The sequence below is a fragment of the Corvus brachyrhynchos genome, unplaced genomic scaffold (genome assembly GCF_000691975.1).
Source record: "Corvus brachyrhynchos isolate BGI_N302 unplaced genomic scaffold, ASM69197v1 scaffold7, whole genome shotgun sequence".
NCBI lineage: Eukaryota > Metazoa > Chordata > Aves > Passeriformes > Corvidae > Corvus > Corvus brachyrhynchos.
In genome coordinates, this window is record NW_008239054.1 from 3,086,139 (window position 1) to 3,106,287 (window position 20,149).

At 39.3% G+C, this 20,149-nt stretch overlaps 1 protein-coding gene across 1 annotated transcript in view; it reads right to left on the minus strand.

Annotated features, from left to right (window-relative positions):
- Window positions 1–20,149, minus strand: part of EPB41L4B (erythrocyte membrane protein band 4.1 like 4B) — a 172,003-nt gene that overhangs the window by 87,912 nt on the left and 63,942 nt on the right. Inside the window, exons 4-16 of the mRNA XM_017739074.1 lie at window positions 19,607–19,649; window positions 17,308–17,386; window positions 13,944–13,988; window positions 13,105–13,157; window positions 8,735–8,862; window positions 8,046–8,126; window positions 7,402–7,490; window positions 7,091–7,160; window positions 6,749–6,918; window positions 6,536–6,645; window positions 4,476–4,506; window positions 3,960–3,993; window positions 2,909–2,976 (exon numbers count right to left, since the gene is read on the minus strand). Of these exons, the coding sequence (XP_017594563.1) occupies window positions 2,909–2,976; window positions 3,960–3,993; window positions 4,476–4,506; window positions 6,536–6,645; window positions 6,749–6,918; window positions 7,091–7,160; window positions 7,402–7,490; window positions 8,046–8,126; window positions 8,735–8,862; window positions 13,105–13,157; window positions 13,944–13,988; window positions 17,308–17,386; window positions 19,607–19,649 (1,001 nt within the window). The remainder of the gene's footprint in view (window positions 1–2,908; window positions 2,977–3,959; window positions 3,994–4,475; window positions 4,507–6,535; window positions 6,646–6,748; window positions 6,919–7,090; window positions 7,161–7,401; window positions 7,491–8,045; window positions 8,127–8,734; window positions 8,863–13,104; window positions 13,158–13,943; window positions 13,989–17,307; window positions 17,387–19,606; window positions 19,650–20,149) is intronic.

Below are 20,149 nucleotides of genomic sequence, written 5' to 3' on the forward strand. Positions count from 1 at the left end.
CCCCGCAAGTGCTAAGCATGCACACGGAGCTACAGCGCGGGAAGGAAATGGGGACAGACCTACAGCTCCGACGCAGAAGCCACTGAAACAACTGGGAATCTTTTAGCTGATTTCAAAAGGCTTTCAACCAGAGCTCAGTCATTAAAAACCCTCTCTGTTTTCAATGTTCTAGACAAGCGTAGTACATCAATGCTCTGGAATCCCAGAGGGGTGGTGGGGAGGGAGGAGGAGGCTACAGGAAAACTAAATTTGTACAACAAACAAGTAAAATAGAACATATCATGCAAAACATTGAGCTCATGAAAGTACATCCTTAAAGTGCAAGGGGTTAAGAAAGGCAATCCTATTATGAATGAAAATTGCTCTTCTGTAGCTGCTGCCATTCCTTTGGCACTGGTGCAGTTAATTAACACTAAAGCAGCCTGTAATTTACACAGTTGCATTTTCTTAAGAACACCCCCAGTCTACAGTTAGTACAGGTAATTCTCTGAGACTTGAAGTACTACAAGGAAAATACCTTTTTCCTTACTTGTTCATTACTTATTGCTGCTTAGAGATATTAACTTCAACCATTCCTACAGTGTCCCCTGAATCATTGCAGCGGAGAGGGGAATAAATGAAACAACAATTTTGAACACTATGTAGGAAACCACAATATTGAACATTACCTTATTACCAAATTGAAGCTGCAATTATTATATATACGGAAGAAATTCTTTTCTGTGAGGGTGGTGAGGCACTGAAACGGGTTGCACAGAGAAGCTGTGGATGCTCCATCCCTGGAAGTGTTCAAAGCCAGGTTGGATGGGGCTTTGGGTCACCTGGTCTAGTGGAAGGTGTCCCTGCCCATGGCAGGGGGTTGGAACCAGATGATCTTAAAGGTCTCTTCCAACCCAAGACATTCTATGATTCTGGTAAATTTTTTTATAGTAGCAGAAACACAGGCAAGGTTTAGATTTTACCTTTTTGTGGATATACTCTTAAGTTATATAATGACAACTGTTAATTGGAGTTAACAGGTTAAATATTAAGCTAACTGCAAACAATTTCACTGAAAGAATCTGCAAGAAATTTCACTGAAAGAATTTTACTAAGAAAACTGAGACAATTCCAAATACTATTTCACAAATTATTTAACAAAAGCTCTATCTATCTATCTATATATATATCATGTATTGCATAAAATTCTTTCATGCCCAGCAGAAAGAATTTTATGCATCTCTAGCTGTGATCTCAAATTCACAGTTGAATGGATTAGGCTTTTTCAAATCAAGCTATCCAAGACCTTAAATGTCCAATTCTTTCACTTTGACTCCAAGTTAGAATAACTTGAAACTTCCACTTTAACCGCACATTTAAATGCTTCTACCTGAATGGCACAAAAATTCTGAGCACCTTTTCTACCAAGCTTTATGACTGAGCTTTTAAGTATGGCTTTTTTTTTTTTTTTAGCCTTACAAGACTTGATATTAAAAAAGCCATTGTTCATATTTCACTGACCTTAGTCTTTGCCCAGGCAGTGGAGGGGCTGGAGGGGGAGCTTGTCTACACACACTACAATACATTATTGTGCTTATTTCAATATCATTCTGCTCCAGGGTGAACTATTTGGCTTTAAAATGTCACAGACTGGTATCGTAAGTGATGGAATCCTTAGAAAAATTTCAGCAAAACCTCAAATGATTTATAAAATCATTAAGCTCTCTTGGCAACCACTCTTTCATAATGTGAAATTGTACATTTTAAAGCACTCATAATAAACTGGATAAGCAAACCCTAAAATCAGGAAGACTCCTGAGCCTGAAATACAGGCAAAGTTCATTACCCAACTTCAAGTCTTCTGCTTCTAGCATAAATTTAGTATCTGCTTTACTGCTGCGTGCAAGGAATTTTGAGACGACAATGCCTATGTCTGCTTCTCTACCTAGTATTTCTAATATTAAAGATACTTGCCTTTTTCCTGCATTCTCAGACTCAAACTCAGACCAAATTGTCTTTTCATTCATTTTAAGCTCAGCCTCATCCCCAAAGCCTGCCCACACTAAAAACAAAGTCTACCGATTGTAATATAAGAATATAAATGTTAGATAAGGCGAAACAAAGATTAGGGTATTGGTATTTTTTCCTGAAGATGGTAATTATTTCTCTAAAAGACTGAGTCATCTAAAAAGGTTACTTTTTATTAGGATAAAAAAGTGGCTGGTTTTTATCATGTGTACACATATATACACGTATCTACCAGCAGGTACATGCCTCTACCGTGCATTCCACCAAGCTGGTTTTAATGGGACTGAATTTTTTCCAAAATTTCTTTTCACTCAATGTCTCTCATCACTAGCTACAAACAAAAAAGAATGTAAAAAGATAGCACAACAGCCCTTGCAGGAATATTTTTGTGAAACAGTTCTCAAAAACTCAGTGTTATAATTCTACTAATTATCTGTAAAGTGCTTGATAAATTGTTCCACGTATTTGTCATTTTTCCATATATATTTCTGCAAAAGATGAAAACAGTGCTCCACTGCAAGACTCTGACATTAATAACTTAATTTTACACTAAAATGAGCTTCCTCTTTGCCTTAGGAAATTAAATGCAAACAAATACCGATCAATTTGCAATGAGATTTAGGGAAGCTACTGAGCATCTCTCTATCCAACATACTCCCTACAGGAAATCACTAACACTGTATTTCAAATTTTGAATTAGAAATCAACTAGAAAAAAAAATTCATATTCCAAAGCAAAATTTAAACAGAAGTTATTTAATACTGTCCCTATATCCCATAGCTCTTACTTCCCTTTGCTTTTTCTGTGCAGAGAATTGCCCAATACGGCCACCAAAGCTTCATACCAAGTCAGATAAAGAAAGAAGTAATCATCTTTTTTTCACAAAGCGAAGATTGCTTACCTTACATTCACAGGTGTGTGTGGATGCCAGTGGGGCTGAGCAGGATGAATATTAGGATGATACTGTGGCTGCAAATGAAAACATTGAACCTGGTTAAAGAAAACACATAAAAGCTCCCTATTAACTTTAACCTTTTATTTTCCTGGGGTCATGAGGAATATGTTCCCAGTGTACCCTAGAAATCCTACTGCTTCAGACCTTCTCCCATGTCATTGAGCACATACGTGAAGCCTCTTGGTGATGAGCCTACTCATTAGGACACACTCATGGGAAAAGGCAAAGAAAATTGCTCTCCTGTTTGACAGACAACCTGGCACATAAAAAAAAAGTCAACTTTGATCAAAGGTGGAGAGTAAGAAAGGTTACTGTTATAACAGCAGGCTTCAGAAGGTCACCTCTCTTTGGTGACAGCACTTCCCTCTCATAGCCACAAGACCTTGAAGAGAAACAGTAAAACAAAACCACTAGTGAGAGTTTTAATAAAAAGTGCTAAGACTAAGTTCTCATGCACATACAGAGTTTGGAAGCTTGCTTTCTCAGTACCACTAACTGTCAAGTAGCACAGATGGAAACCAGGTAATGTTTTCCCTGGAGTGCATAAAAAAAAAACCCCAACAAGCATTTGACCAGCAATGAACTCTGTAAGTGTTGTGATGAGGGAGATAATTGCAACTTTGAAATTGTCACGATCATCCAATGTGAGAGGCTGCTCTAGACAAAAGCTTGCTCATGGAGCAGTCTCCTGGGGCCCATCACATTCACAGTCCCAAAGGCTTTAACTTTCACAGAAAGGAAAGGGAAGGGAAAGAAGATGGCAAATAGAGTGAGCTCAGCTTGCAGAGCATCCAAGAACAGGGGGAAAAAGAGAAAAGAGTCCCTCCACTTTCTCCTTAACCCCAATCTGGTGCTGTTTATTTCTGACACATCAGAAAATCTCACCCCAGAGTAAGGAAAGGGGAGCAAAACAGCTGTACAAATTATAAAGAGCAAAAATATTTACCACTAAATACAAAAATGGCAACATTTTCCTCTGTAACTGTTATGCTCTTACCTGGTAGTTATGGACTTCAGGAGTATTTTTAGCACTAAGAGAGAAAAAAAAATTGCTTTTATGTAATCAATACATCTATGTCACAATGTTTTTTAGTTCAGGGAAGTATAAGAGAGAAGTAAAATTCATATTCTTAAGGACATCATTATTTTATTCAAGATATACACCACAGCAGTTAACACATAAAAGAGGGGTGTAAAAATTTTTTCTTCACCTTACATTTAAAAAACAGGAACAAATTATGCTTGATAAGCTAGCATAATAGCAGTGAGCAAAAAGGAAGTATGTTTTACTTTAGTCTGATTTCAAATATAAAAAGAATAAAAACAAATAGATTAAACAATAGAAACAGGCATTCCCCAAGAAGAATCTGGTGATGCATAATGAGACATGCCAAAGCAATTCATCCCACACCAGAGAATCTGTTTCTACAAATCCTAATTCAGATTGTCTTCAGAATCCTTTTAGCCCAAGAACAGCAACTGAGAGGTAGAGAGAACTTGGGCAGTCACTTACCACAGTTGTGCTGCTTTCACAGGATTGTTTGCTTAAAAAGAAACAAACACAAAACCTTAAGACAAGTGAAATATCAGCCATTTTGCAGTTCTTGTTATTGGGGTGTTACACTATGGCTAAAGTGAATCCTCACACAGTCATATTTGCACAAAAGTGTCTGAATTTCAAGTGCAGCCCAGTGCTTTCTAACAATCCTGTGCATGTCAAAGTACAGGGCAGACAAACCTCCCTCTGGTCCTGCAAGAGTTAAAGCCCTTCAGAGATGACAGCAGACAAGCATATTCTTCCCAAATGCCACAAAAGGACTTTTGGCAGAGTATGTTCTGCATAACCAGACCACTTCTTTTCTTACCTTACTGTAGTACCATGTCAGTACCATTGAGTCCCTTGGAAATCAGAAACTACACCTTGCAGAAATTTTCAATATCGTACTGAAACCAGAGTATTCACAAAGCTGGTAATGGCCTGTGTCTTATTACAGGGAACAATGGCAGCCAAAGCAGCCCATTAGTTGGGAATCCTGGGAGGCACTGAGTAATCTTGAGCAACAAGGTCTTGGCCTGTGCTTTGGACAGGCTGGAAAGAATGGCAAAGAAGGCAGCTGAGTAACTGGGATGTATTGTCTCTTTTTTATGACAGTGCGTGCTTCAAGAGCACTGAAAAGCTTCTCAGTGATACAGTGAAAATCCAAGTGCCTGCTGAATGCACAAAGTTAATGAGACACTGCAAAAGTCTCAAAAGCAACAGAGCTAGGAGAGAATCCCACCCTTGTGGGCTGCATTTAGGTACAGGCCTTAATGGCCAAAAGATGCATGAAAGATAATAATCTACAGGGAGTTTTTGCATTAACTTAACAAACATGCTGTTGAGCTCTCTAGAGGGAGATCACCTGGGTATGAAAAGTTCTGACTGGCTGCAATGGACAGAGAATATAATTAAGCAGAAGCCACACTTGCTCTCGTCTCCCTCCATCTCACAGACATCAGTACAGAGGCACTGAGACACAGGGCATGCCATGCATGTCTGTCAGATCCCGTTATGGTAGGAATCAAATGTAAAGAATTCATTCTTTAATAATAATAATAAAATAACCCACACTATATAGTTGACTCTCATGTCTCACATAACAGCATCTCACAAATTTAATAAATTTGCATTTCAGTTAAACAGGCTCCATCCATGTACTAAGGAAGGAACCAGGGGAAAGAGATACACCCTCTAGAAAGCATGCATGCTTGTTACCCTTTCTCCCCCCACTGTAAATGAGAAATAAAAATGTCCCCATAATACCACAAGAAACTATGTTCATGGAACTGTGGTTTATATTCTGGGAATGCAAACGAGTGCAAAGACATTCTAAGGGAATGTCAGCTCACCCTGCTCCATATGGCAACTATACCTGCAGGCTCAAGCAATACAAAATTTGAAGGGGATTGTCTTGCAGTGTTCCTTCCTAGGCTTTTCTACATGGAACAAAAATATCAGCTCAAGTTTTTAAGGACAAATTACAAAACCACAAGGGAAATCAATTCCTTGTCATTCCATTTAAATTCAGTACATCTCAATTCCCAGGGCAAGTTAGTTAAGGTCAGAGTGTGGATAGGTGAATAACATATCATTACAGTCAGGAAAGCAGCAACAACTGCATAATGAGACTGCTCAATAACCCTAAAATTGTCTGGCTAGATAAGCAAGTCAGTGAGGCTTTTGGACACTGCTCCACTCCACAGGACACTAGCAATTCTTCAAAAAAACATTACATGCTTCCCCTTACTGGGTTTTCTGAAACTCTTCCTTCCTCCTCAATAGAGCAACAAAAGAAACCATAGGTACCTCCTCCATAGATGGGGGTGGAAGAATTAATTGTAGATAAAAACAGAAGATGGGAACAACAAACTCTGGCAAAGAAAAAACCATGTACATTCTGATTTTTTAGGTGATCTGACATATTTTTCTTTTTATAATGTGGAACAGATGTCCTGATTATAATGTGACATTTATAGGAGTTAATGGGACACCTGCATGACAGATTCAGTGACCACATGTATGAAAACACTTACCCTTATAAGTGGAATGCCTTCGAGAAGGGTATCTCTTGCTGGGCCTTCTTTCAAATGTACTAGTTCTGCGTAATCTTGTCCCATGTGTTGCTTGATATTCTGTCCTCCCACTTAAAATACAGAAATAAACAAAGTAAACTACTGCCTTCTGCTGGAAGCTGTACCTGCTCCTTTGTACAAAGATAAATACAGTGCTGTTACTTCGCTAAATACCTGAATCTGAAGCGTGATCCCAGCCTTATGAAGTCGGATCTACTAGATTTACTGTTTGCTGGGGCTCGCAATCTGAAGAAGGCATGGTGCTCCACTGCACACTTCCACAAGTGTTTGCACGTTTTGGCACTGTCTAACCGGAAAACAAATGTGTGCTCTTGCTCTCTGCCCTAAATGCAGAAACAAAAGCTTTGGAAGTTGGCATGCATGATATTAGTTATTGTCCTTGGTAGGAGAAACACAGCCTGTACCAACAGTGTGCTGAGCTTCCCTTGTGTTCTTACCAGCCTGAGCACACACCACACTTTGTTGGATCAGGCCCAAATAAGGGAAAGAAGTTACCTGTTCATCATCTTCTACAACCACAAGCGTTAATTTGCTCTTTTTAAAGTCCATTTTTGTGATTTTAGGCCTAAACACAAGAAGCAAAAAGAACGAGATTAACAGACTATTAAAAGAATTTTATTTCAACAACTATTTCACGTTTAAGAGTGGTACTTCTAACCAGGCCAATCTACCTTCAGATTTAACCTTCAGATTTTAAACTTTGTAGATTCAATTAAAAATTACAAAATACAGCTAAGATCCCATTATGCAAACGAGAAAGATTTAAGCATTTTAACAAAAAGGAATATAACACAAAAGCAGATTACCAAAAGAATAAGCCTATTTTGTTGGCTCCTTCAAAGATCAATATGCCTGTTGGTGTCAGTCCAAGAGCATATTCACAACCATCTCTTCCCTGCAAGCAAGTAGAGAATAATCAATCCGCCATTAGCAGTGTAAATCTTACTACAGTAGGACTGCAAAATCCATAGGTCTTAAACTAAACAATGAGGTTGGCATATTTTTTTAACTTTACAGAGCAGAAGAATATGCATCTGTACTGGGTGCAAAGTGGCACATTTTGGCAACAGGAGGCTGCAGGGTGCCCTCTGTGGGAGGAGGCCATGCGCTGCTCCAAGTGGCTCTGAGATCCATGGAGATGGACCCACACCAACACTGTACCCAGGGGAGCCCACACCTCAGCTCACCCGCGTTTAAGAGCAGGGAGCTCCTGCCAGGGGAAGGAGACACAACAGGAAGAAACTGAGGGACATAGGAAAAAGCATGTGGAAAGGGACACTGTGGGAGCATGGAGAAGCACCTTTGGAAGGAGTGCTACAGGTGGGAAGTATTTCTGAGGGACCATGGCCCACAGGGCAATCCACACCAAAACAAGGACACCCCTCAGGGACTGACCCACACCAGGGCAGGGATCTCACACTGATAAAATAAAAAATCACATGAATCTTACCTTAACTACATGCATATCTACACCATACATTTCAAGCCATTTAGCTTTGTTCAAGTAGCACAATTCAGCCTGCGCTGGGCTCTTTCCCCTATGAAATAAAATTCATACTTCGTGGTAAAAGATTTTTGTCCACTTAAAATGCTTTCAAGTTCCTTCCCCTAACCTTTTCTTTGTGTCCTCAATCTTAACGACACTAAATGGTATTTCAAGCTTAGCTTATGTTTTTACCCTCTTCCCTCCAAATGAAAATAAATCAGAAGACTGAAAATGGAAAAAGGTCTAAAATTGCCAATAAGGATGAAAGTTCAGGTAACACAGCATCACTGAAATGTACCACATTTATTAACAAATGACAGGAAATTAGTTTGCTACCATCCTGAACACAAAATTTATGTTTGAATGAAAGAAGGAGAGAAAGAAAGAGATTTACTTCCAACATAAACAGGAAGAAGACCTGACTCCTTAAGTTATTAAAAATAATCTAAAGAAAAACCAATAAAAAATTAAAACTCACCCCACCAACCTTCCCTAAATTACTCCTTGCTATTTCTAGAGAAGGAGAGGGCTCAAATCATTTTTATAATACTTCTACACTGACAAACATAATCCCCACTTCATGCCTGTTGAAGGGATTTGACTTTGGAAGAGAAGCAAACCTGTTGCTAGAGACCCCACTCCCACACAGGTACTCTACCTGCACAAAAAAACCATTTCTGAAAAATGTCAAATTCCATTGCTTCGGTCTGGTTTGGTGCAAACCTGAATTCAGACACGAGCTCTGGTGTGTGCTCAGGGTGCTCACACTCTCCCAACTCAGCTGAAATCAATCAATTGAGAAGTTAAAAATATAAAGTTCTTGGGATGACCAGAAACATTTAATTCCATTACCCCTACAAAGATAATGATAGTTTGCAAGTTTCTAAGCATGTTGCAGAATGCACTTGTGTCAATGCTTTAAGTTACCACCCCATCTTCCTACTCCTGGCCCCAGTAAATTCAAACCAGATTTTACAGCAGAAGTCAGATAAACAAATTTGCAGGAGCAGTGTAGGATTGTGGTACAGAATTCTGACATTCAGGAATGTTATGACTGAACCAGCTTAACTAAAGCTGCTTCTCTTGATTTTAAAGCACATATAGGAAGTAAAGTTTCTACTAAAAACAATCATCAATGCACCTTCTGTTTTAGAAGAGTTTACTTTGAAACTTCCTCTCATTGCATACTTTTCATTCCAAAACACTTCCCATTCTATTGCATGCTTTGTTATGTTTCTGTTCATGTCAAAACACGAAGGGAATACCTGGTCTCATCAAACTAGCGATAAAGCTGTGTGTGATTTTTTTTAAATCACAGTGGTAGTGTAATATTCAGATTCAGTAATTTTGAAGGAAAAAAATGCCGAAACATTAACATAATTAAGGTGTCACTTTCCACTTACATGCTCACGCTCTGGTATTTTTTTTCCTAGGAGCAGAACACTTGCCAACTCCACTGAGCCCAGCCGGAGATGCAAGTGCTGAGCTTTTCAGCGACTGACGCCCTTAACAGCTTTGTGTCTGTGACAGCTCTGCTCCTGGAGCCTCTCAGCTGTACAGAGAGCCTGCAACGTCACTGCCTCGGGACTGTGTAGCAAACACCAGTGGTAAATACACTCTTCAGCAATACCATGTGTCACCTGACATATGATGTGATTCCCAATCAGGGCTTTGTCAGTCCGCATTTCTTAACTGTTTACTACTGTTACTACTACCACCAAAATAAAAATAAAAATTGAAAAGCATAGAGGGAAACTAAATCCCTTGAAGAACACAGTTTTATGGCTTCAGGGCACTTTTACACTTAACAGCTGCAAAAAATTTTATTCACAGCCAGACTTCAAAAATACCTAGCAGGATCCATCAGTAGATAGGAAGTTACATTCAAAATCCAATCTGTTGGCTGATAACACCTACTAGGTGGTTTTGAGAACTCGAGCTTTGCTGAAACATTTAGTAATCCTGAGGATATTAAACAGATTGAGTTCACTGGTCTTCATTTTTAATTAGTCTCACACACATTTTTTTCTCTCAACAGTAATCTTCCATAGTGAGTTACAGTATTCTTATGTCTGTTAACAAAAAGGCCATACAGATATCTCAGCTCTGTGGCTGTTTCATCGAAGCTGGAAAGCCTATTTAACAGAGATATTGTTAAGAATTACTGGCAGTCCAGTCTCCAGTATACAAGAGGGAGCCACAGCAAACACATTAGCAAGGAGGACTTCAAGGTGGGGGGGGGGGGAAGTAAGGGTCTGAAGTTTGATGTGCTGCCAACCATCTAAGGAAAACATAGGAGATTTCTCTACTATTTAACTGAGAGAGGAGGTGGGGAATGAAGTCTGACTGTGCTGTAAAGAGGATGTGTAAGGATGAGAAGAATCATGAGCTTGTATGACAAAAGACACACAAGAAGCTAAGGCAGCAGTATTAGGCAGGAGAAAAATATCACCCTTGTTTCTCCATAGCTGAACTCACTGTTTATTCACTCTCAGGTGAACAAACTGTTATCTTTTTGGTTTCGAAGAAACAAGTCTTCAAGGTAAGAGTCGGTAAGAGACTTGCCAGCTCCCTGCACAGGGCTGGAGGGCAGTGGAAGAAGGGGCTGTCACAGACTCTGTGAGGACACTGTCACTGCTGGGGTGGAACTGCACTCCCTGAATGAGCACTAATATTTTTCAGTGCAAGGGCACAGCAGAAGACCCATCTCTTCATTTGTGGTTTTATGACATGCTTTGGCATGCCAGGTGTTACATAGCACATGTATATACATTATCTGTGCTCTTCAAAAAATAACTGCATAACCTGGGGGACGTTTTTAAAAGGGTATTTCCTAGAAAGTTTTTGAAAACTCCAAAAATATATTTATTTGTAAATGTATGGCTGATTTTTTTATACAGAGAGGAAAAAAGTTTGCAGTATCCCATGAAGATGTCTTATGATTAGAACTGGAAATTGGAGATCTGAGAAAATATTTTCCTTTTCAATCTAATTAACAGCTTCAAAAGTATATCTGGTTAAACACCAAGACCATACAACACTAACGAGGCAGTTAAAAACTTACTGTAACAGTGACAACTCAAGTTTGATGACAACTTTTCTGCAGATAATCCCTACTTGAAGCATAATATTATGGATCTGCTTCACAAGTTACCCCATACTACAAACCAACGTTATTTGCTACAGAATTTCCTTCATGGGACTGGCAACAAATCAACACTTCACATTTGAAAGATGATTCACACAAAACACCAACCTTGAAAACTGCTATTGGAAACCAAAAATTACTATAACAAAAAGCTTCCTTGATAAAAAAGCCCAGAAGTATGAAATTTAAAGCTGATCTGTGAAAAGACTTTTCTTTCAGAGGGCTGAGACTACTAGTGCCTAAATAGCAATTTATAGCTTTTTCTTCACCCTTAGGAAAGGTACACTAAGGAGCAAGACTGGATTTTACAGAGTAAATGCAACCCACTGTGGAGGGAATAATGGACATTTCTTTACACTTTTCTGCTTAATTACATTTCCAATGTCAATAAAATATAGCAAACATTACACCAAAAATGCTTATTATTATGTATGTCAGCAAAGAGAATGAATTAGTTGCAGTAATGAAATAATTTTGGACAAGCTTACAGTAATGATGTCAAAATAGTGGAAAACTAAAACCGGAAAAAAAAAAAAGAAGACAGCAAGAAAGTATAAAAGTGTGTTCCCACAGACAGAATCAAAGAGTATCAGCTTTGGTAAAGAGCTGGACACATCATAAACATTTTGTAGCATTTCTTGCAGCTACTGTATTGCATTTACACAGTAATCACAGGTGCCAGTTACTACCCAAAATGTTGAGGCATCAACCTATTATTCTTTGCTTGGTCCTCCTTGCTTGGACCAGATGTGAGGTTACCAGAGTTTCTATCTGTGAAAACGTAAGCAACAAATCAAATCTGGGCTCTGTATTTCCTCCACCTCAGAAAGACAAACGGAGTCTGCCTGTAGCAGTTCTTGGCACACCAGACAATCACAGTTGTACCAACTGGTGCAGCAAAACAGCCCATTGCCTTAAGATTTACACCTGTTGCTGCTTGGAACTGAATTCCCAGTTTTTCCTGTCAAGTCCATCTAGAACCACTGAGGGACTTCCAGTGCTATATTAAACTAAGAGACTCTGACTAAGCTCTCCATGTGCCATGGCCAACCACCAGTGAAACAGGAAGAGAATTTTTCAATTAATTTTGCTGCTGATATGCTTAGAATGGTCCAGCTCACTGCATGTTCTTTTAGAAAAAAATGAACTTGATTTGGGCCTCATCACAAAAATTTCCTCCCCATCTGCAAAACAAACTGCCCGAGATGGAACAAATATTTGTATTAACATGATTGCAGTAACAAAAAAACCTCCACATCATCCTACAATAACCTAATGAGAAACCCAGTGTACTGGAATTGCTTTTACATATTGAAATCCTTGTTCCTGCCACAGCAGTGATCTTAGTTCTTACCTTCCCATATAATTCTCTCCTCTCCAGTACCTGCCACTCCCTCCCTCCTGCCCTGTATCCATCTCCTGAGTCACACGCTGTGGAGGCTTCCTCTCCCAGGCACTGTTGAGGCAGCAGGAAGCCCATATTCACAGGCACCCACCTCCCACAAACTGTGTGAAGGGCCAGCTGGCTCTTCAGGCCGAAGTGGTAACACTTGTGCACGCACCACAGCTTCTCCCTCAGTGGGGAGCTATTTTAGGTCCTTCTTGCCCAAGCAGGCCTGGCTTTCCAAGAAACTTTTGTCTAGCCATACTTTAGAGTCTCCATCCCTGTATCAAGTGTGCTGACATTGGCTAACGTAGTTCAGAAGTTATGAATGCAGGTGAGTCAAGAAAGTGATCTCCCTAAAACTCTTCTCGTTGGGTAAAAGAATGGCATTTATACATAATCAGTGGGAACACATTACTAACACGGGAAAAGAAACCAGTAGGTGAGCAGTTTAATAAATTAAGACAAACCACTTTCAAAAGATTGCATACCTTGGAGACACAGAGCTGCTAGTTCAACAGCAGTTTCATATGGGCATTTCAGTCTTAAAAACAAAACAAAAAACCAAACTATAAAAATCATATCTCTTGTCAGTGAATTCCTCTTGCAATAAAGCTAAAAATCAGCCTGATACAAAAAACAAACATTAACTTCCACAAACTACTAATGCTATGAAACATCTACAATTAATTTTCACTTGTATATTATTATTTCGTAAGTTGGTACATTCTGATTAGCATTAAACATGATACACTTCACCATAAAACAAGTTTGAACTAACAGAGAAAACACTAAATCAACTAAGGAACCATTTTTACTTTAACACGGCATTGTAGAATATATGGGTTTGAGGTTTTTTGTTTCTGTAATTAAAAAAAATTAGAGCAGGTGTGAATATGGGTCAGGGTAAGACTATAAACACACAAAATATTCTTGCAGAGTCAACCTGAACACAGTGTTGCACTTCAAATTTCTCATCCTCTATTTCACCTACTATACTGAAAAAATGTGGTGAGCCCATGTTAACATTTTCCAGTCATAAAACCCAGGACAGTTTTTGCTCTCTTTAAACATTTCCATCACCTGGTCAGTCCATCAAAATCTTTCCCCATTCTATTAGTCAGTAATACAGTCACGATACACACAAAGTCCTATATGTCTGTATTCTAAAGAAAAACAAAATGCACATGGGACTGTAAATCATGCTTATAGTCTGTGCATGAACAGCATAAAGAATTAAAAAGATTAAAAAGTTACAATTTTAAATCACTGGGAGATTAACTATTATAAATTCTTTAAATTATAGCTGCAAGTGTGAAAAGGTACTTACTTCCCTGAAAGAATGTCTTGTCGGAGCTGTAATACAAACAGGTACCTGACAAATAAAAATTCAGAAAGTCAGAAGTAATTACAGTGGCATCCTTCTAGCTCCACTGGCTGGAAGAATACCCCAATTCATTGAGTAGTAACAGCAATATGAATAACTTGCTCTTGACAAAAAAAGGGGCTTTGGGATCACACAGATACACCCTGCAAGCTTCAAAGCTCCCACAGCTTTCACTAAAATCAAAGAGAAGAATGTTTTTTGTCCACTGGTTGTGCTCAGGACATTGTCGAAAGCTTTGCTGTTTAGGATGTGCTCTATCTGAGCATACACCTAAATGTTACTGACATTCCAATGTTCTCCTAAACTTGGGTCTTACCTAATTCAGGCAGGAATCGAACTACAGTATCTAGAAACAAAACACAGATAAAGGCATACAGGCTTCAGAGCTGCCTCCTCAAACACAAATACAGAACATGGAAAACATCCAAATTGGGCAAAAGGAAAGGTTCATACCAAAATGTCACTTAAAAATAGCAGGAAAGTTCTGAATAAAAGAAACCCAAATTCCATAGAGCTCACACATTTATTTAATAAGCCAAGTAGGAATTTACAGCCTTCAAACTGCTGTAGTATTTTAAGCTGTTGCTTTGCTAATCTTCAATTCTAGGCATGCTTCACTGACACCACTCAGAGCTGTGCTCTGAGGCATGCACAGGTGCCACAGTCATGCAGGAACTTGTGAAGTCATAAGGACAGGAAGGCACAGGCCGACTCTGCACTGCTCTGGACACTGTGGGGTGAGGCTTGCAAAGATGAGTGAATCAAGAGAAGAAAGCATGCAGCACTCCTGAGAGCCCAGTAAACGCAAACACAAACCTCTGCTATCTTTACAAAGGATGCTAGAAAGACTGTTTTTCATCACAGAAGATATGCAGTGAACGTGGAGAAGGACAAATAGTTGGAATCAGACAGTGAAAGAAATGAAAAGGAAGATTAAGATTTCTCATGATAACACTAGAGCAGAATCAGATTTGTCCATGTTAGCTCTCTGTCACATCTCTGATTCACATACTTGAATACCTGACTTGCTAATTGAAGCTGGGTATTTGCATGCGTAGACAAAGGGTTAACAAGTATACTTCCTGTTCTTATTGACAGCCCAGATGAACTCTTCTAAATTTGCAAGAAAACTCTGGGCAGTGCTCCTGTCAGTGTCAGGTGGCTCTGGTGGGTATGGCTTACTCTCGTTCCTTTTCTGTGTGCAGGCTGACAAACACTGGCACCTCAATTGTTGCTACTCCAAATCAGCAAAATACCTTAGAAAATTCTCCACAACACACAAGTATAGACATGTTCCTCTGTCATTTTTATAACTAAACTAACTAATCAGGTCACATACAAGTGACAGAAGATGTCTTCCAAAATGCCCTGGGTTTCAACTGTGGGTTTTAAACTGAAAAAAGCCAGAGTGGGTGAAGGGTTTTGACGCTTCACAATACTGTGTTAATTACGAGAAAGCGATGTTTGTAGCTTCACTAGAAACTGAAGTTTTCTAGAAAGCAGATCTCCAGAAGGAGTTTTGAACACCCCCTTCCTGGAAAGTTCAAAGTTACTGTTAATGATGATTTTTCTTCCACTTAGAATGATTTTGAGTATATAGTTATTAATCTTCACTTTGTATTCAACACGCTACATGGAAAATATGATCCAACTAGCATAAAGATTCTTTTAAAATCCCCATAAATTATAAGAATTAAAAATTTAAGAATTATAAAATACTTAAATTCAAAATTACTTTCCCCAATCAAAAAAAAAGTGCCCCTATTTTTCTTACACAGTTTCACAGTGGTCGTCTGTCAAGCTTATAATCAAAAGAAGTTGTTCACAACACTGAGTATTTAGCCGACTAAAGTGTTTTTCTAATTAAAATAGTCTTCTGAAATGTCACCGTTCAGCAACAATTAGATCACAAGGCATCAGAGGTTAATACTTTCAGACAAAATGTCTTACTTGATCACAGCAATGATCACATAGCTCAGAAACAACCTCACTGTGACTGGGATCATATGCTTCAGAGGATTAAGCAAGAAATCTTGTGGTACACAGTAATGCAACAATTTGACCACAGGGGAAATGTAATACTTGTCAGACATGCACCCTGATGTATGAAGACTTACATCAATTTCCAGAAAACACATATTATTCCTACTAATTTAACTGCATTTTCTCATTAGAGATGTCCATAAATCATCCAGATTTTTGGATTCTCTTAAGATCTTATACTCAGCTACATAAGTGGCAGGGATTTCTCCAAGTTAATTATACATTGTATAGGAATATGCCCTTTTATTGAATTATCACTGCTGGACTAAATCGATAACGGATATTAAAGACCCTATGTCTACATCATAAGGTGGTGACAATTAGCTCTTTAATCTTGTCTCAGGCAGTGAGAAAAATCCATGCTTGGCACAGCAGACAGCAAATCATTTGCCTGCAGCCATAATGTAAACATCAGATGCATATGAACTACAACAATCAACCATCTCTAAACACCTTAGGCTGATTAGGAGTACACTGATTATTGCCAAGCAAATTAGAAGACACAGAAAGTGCCCTACGGTGAGAGACAGAACAAAAGAAAACATAAAATAACATTAAGATAGATGACTACTATACAAAGAAGACACAAAGTAAGCAGATACAAAAGATAAGTAAGCCCTTTCCCATAGCTGCTCCTTTCCCAGTTTGCAGAACATGCTCTGAATCACACCAAGGTGCTACGGACCCAGCAAGGTACAGGTCCACAGAAAACAGCCCAGCAGATGGAAACAAAAGACTTCCAGATATTTGTAGAGTGACTTTGTACAATGCAGGCTTTTGCTTCACAGAGAACCACGGGGAAGCAGAAGTGATTCAATCAGCTGTTAACCAAGAACTCAGGCTGGCCATTCCCACAGTTCTGTGGCCTCGGTACCATTATTAAATCACCCCCAAGTCTCAGGGCAGGAGGAACAAAGCAGGGCACTGGCATTTTAGCAGGACATAATGGAAAACACTCTGAGAGGATGGCAAGTATCAAGGGTAGGTGTCTCCCAGCTGCAGCTCTCCCCACCCAACACTGCCTTTCTTTGCCAACTTCAAAGCACCAAAACGCAGCATCTCCTACACACTAACACGCTTGGAGAGGTCCCTGAATGCTTTCTGGCAGCAAATAAAAAAGATGATGTTTCTCTGACAGTAGGAAAACACCAAAGAAGGCAGACAAAATGACCACTCATAATAAGAAAGCTCAAATCACCTGTTTACAGTATCCCCACGAGCCTCAGATGTCTTAACTACCCCATCAGGCATGCACAGTTCCTACCTGGTGAACTCTTCATGAAGGTTGTTGGGTTCTGACGAGTAGTACTTAATTCGAAAATGCAACGTGTACGGAGGTCCAACTGCACAGGCACAGATTTTAAATGGGGAAAAAGGGTTTATACTCGTTGCAGTCCTGCTAAGGCAGAACAGTCTCCACACCTCCCCACAACCCAAGAAACCCAAAATTGATTACATTTTTCAAATTCCTCAGAGAAAACATTTCATGTTTTTTAAATTTAAAAATGCATGCAATAAACCAAAAAATAGATGATTACCATACTTTATGATACTCATTAATTCAAATTTACCAAGGCAATAGTCTATTTGGCAAACAAGTTTTTGTCCAAAGAGGCGTGCCCCACAGCATGCTGTGAATGACAGTAAATTCCAGGTACACTGCCTGTTGCTGGGCCCAGGGGGACATGGAAGGAAGAGGGAAGGAGAGGGTAATACTCCTTACCAGGCGCAAACACTACTCCAAACAAAAACACCTACCACCCAACAGATCAGCTTTCGATTCAAACACATGAATGAGAAAAGGTAAGATAAATAGGGTGGAAAGTGCTAGAGAAGACTCTGGAAGACACCCCTGAAAACAGAAAGCTAACAAATTCCATGGAGTTGCAACTGTGTTTCCTAACGTCAGAAGGTGAATGCTAAATCTGACTTTCCATGTAACACAGATAATAAGAAGTTATCCAGCTACCATGAGACTGTGACCAATGCATCCTTATCTGCCTAACCCTCATCTTCTGACCAACTGCCTGCAAATGTATTAGTTGATGGAAAAATTACTTTTCCACACTTTTCTAAGGTCTTCCGTAACACCATATCAACATAGTGAACACGTGCCTATTAATGATCCTTCTACTAAATGACATGCAGCTAAAATTCAATAATCAGAGCTTTAATTCTGTCTCCATGTACAGCTCCTGTAAGTCAGGCTATAGCACCCTGGGCTCACAGTTAGGCACCACTGGTGAGGTCTGCATAGGCAAGATAATGATTTGGAGAAAAGAGCAGTGAGCAACATCCATCATGAAAGAGGAACTCTTCACAAAGCATCTGCTGAATGCAAGGTGAAGGAAAGTATCCTGTTGTGAGACAGACCTTTACAACACCCAAAAAATTGCTTCCCTCTTCGTCATCCCTCAGAGCCAGGATTGGCCAAATTCTTTTCAAAACAGGCCCTTCACAGATTAAAAACAGACAAAAGCATGCAACTAAACTGGCTGAAGGTATTACAGAATCACTGATTTTCCAGAAGAAAAGGACAAATCTATTTCAGAAAGTGCAGCTGCAGGTCAGTTAGTCACTAAGGTAAAGCAGTCTGTGATGTGATAAAAAGGGAGAGAAACCCAAACAGCAAAAACCTTACCCACAGCAGCTATCTTCACCATGGATTCTAGCAGGCTGACACCCACACACCATGGGGTGACACCAAACTATCCTAAAGGCCTTTGAAGAACTCCACCATTTACAAAAATCATCTAGATATTTGGGTACTTATCAAAAAGAAAGGCAAAGCACCACTGAAGCAATCAGGACCCATCTCTGTGAGCTCCTGCAAGGGGGTCAACGATTTCCTTGAGAAACACTACATTTTAATCTCACAGAAGCCATGTCTTCAGTGGCCCGTGACTGTTGCCAGCTGCAGTACTGTAACAAAACATGTTAATGCCAATGCTCTACTGTACCCAAGCCTGCAACCAGATTATCAAAAATCCAGGAGCTACTTCCCTGCCTTAGACAATTTTCATAGAAGACTCAGTGGCCCAATCCAACCCAACCCCTCCATCCAAAACTACCTTTGATGAAATAGCAGCTATTTCAAAACTACATTTGACAAAACAGCAGGTATTTCTGCTGGTTTTACTTCTAAAATAGTAATTAAAAAAAAAATTAAAAATTAATCATTACACAATGAAGTATTTTCCATTCACTCTCTGAAAAAAATCGCAGGATATCTGTTCTGGATCAGAAGCAGTAAGAGGAAGCGCGATCTGTGTCCAGGCAACCTAATTTCACAGATCAGACTGAAATTACCTGGCAACCTACTCTGCCTCAGACAAACAGCACGTGTTCAACAAGGGCTTCTGAAGGCTGGGCTACTGCTTAATAACTGCTCTTGCATTTAGACATAATATAGTCAGACAATTACCCATTAAATAAAAACTATTTCCTAAGACATATTTATTCCATTAACGGTTATATTTAAACATTCTCTATCATGTTCTAATACACGAAGTTCAAATTCTTTAGGAAGTAACAAAATAAAGAGGCAGAGACATAGTACTTACTTTTTATTTGCTTCTTAATGAATTTTGAATGGTCCAACCAGTGCTAAAAAAAGAAAATCCACACTTAAAAGCAGTTCCATTTCAAGATTTTGTTGACTCCATAAACTGATTACAATAAAATTTAACAGATAAAAATATCTTATAAGGAAATATTGTCAAATTTATTTTCTAAACGTCTGCGCATTGGCACATTAAACAACTTCCCTTCTTCCACATGGGAAAGCGTGATTTATAGATTCATCAGTACTGCCAGGGAAGTCACTCTTCCAGAGAAGAAACCTCAAACTCCAAGGCCACAAAGCAGTGGTGTGTAAGGAAAGCACCCTTTTGTCCCAAACCCCTGAGTTTCAGCCTCCTTTTAACTCCTGTTTGATGGAGACCCTCCAGATCCTGTACCATCCTGCCTTCCACTGCTCCATAGCCAAGTTTTTTTCAAGGTAAGGATAGAGACTTAACCCCACTAAAAGGATTTGGGAAACACTGATATATGCCCCAACCCCTCCTTTTTAAACTAAGGCAAAAGATCTGGAATAGATGCAACAA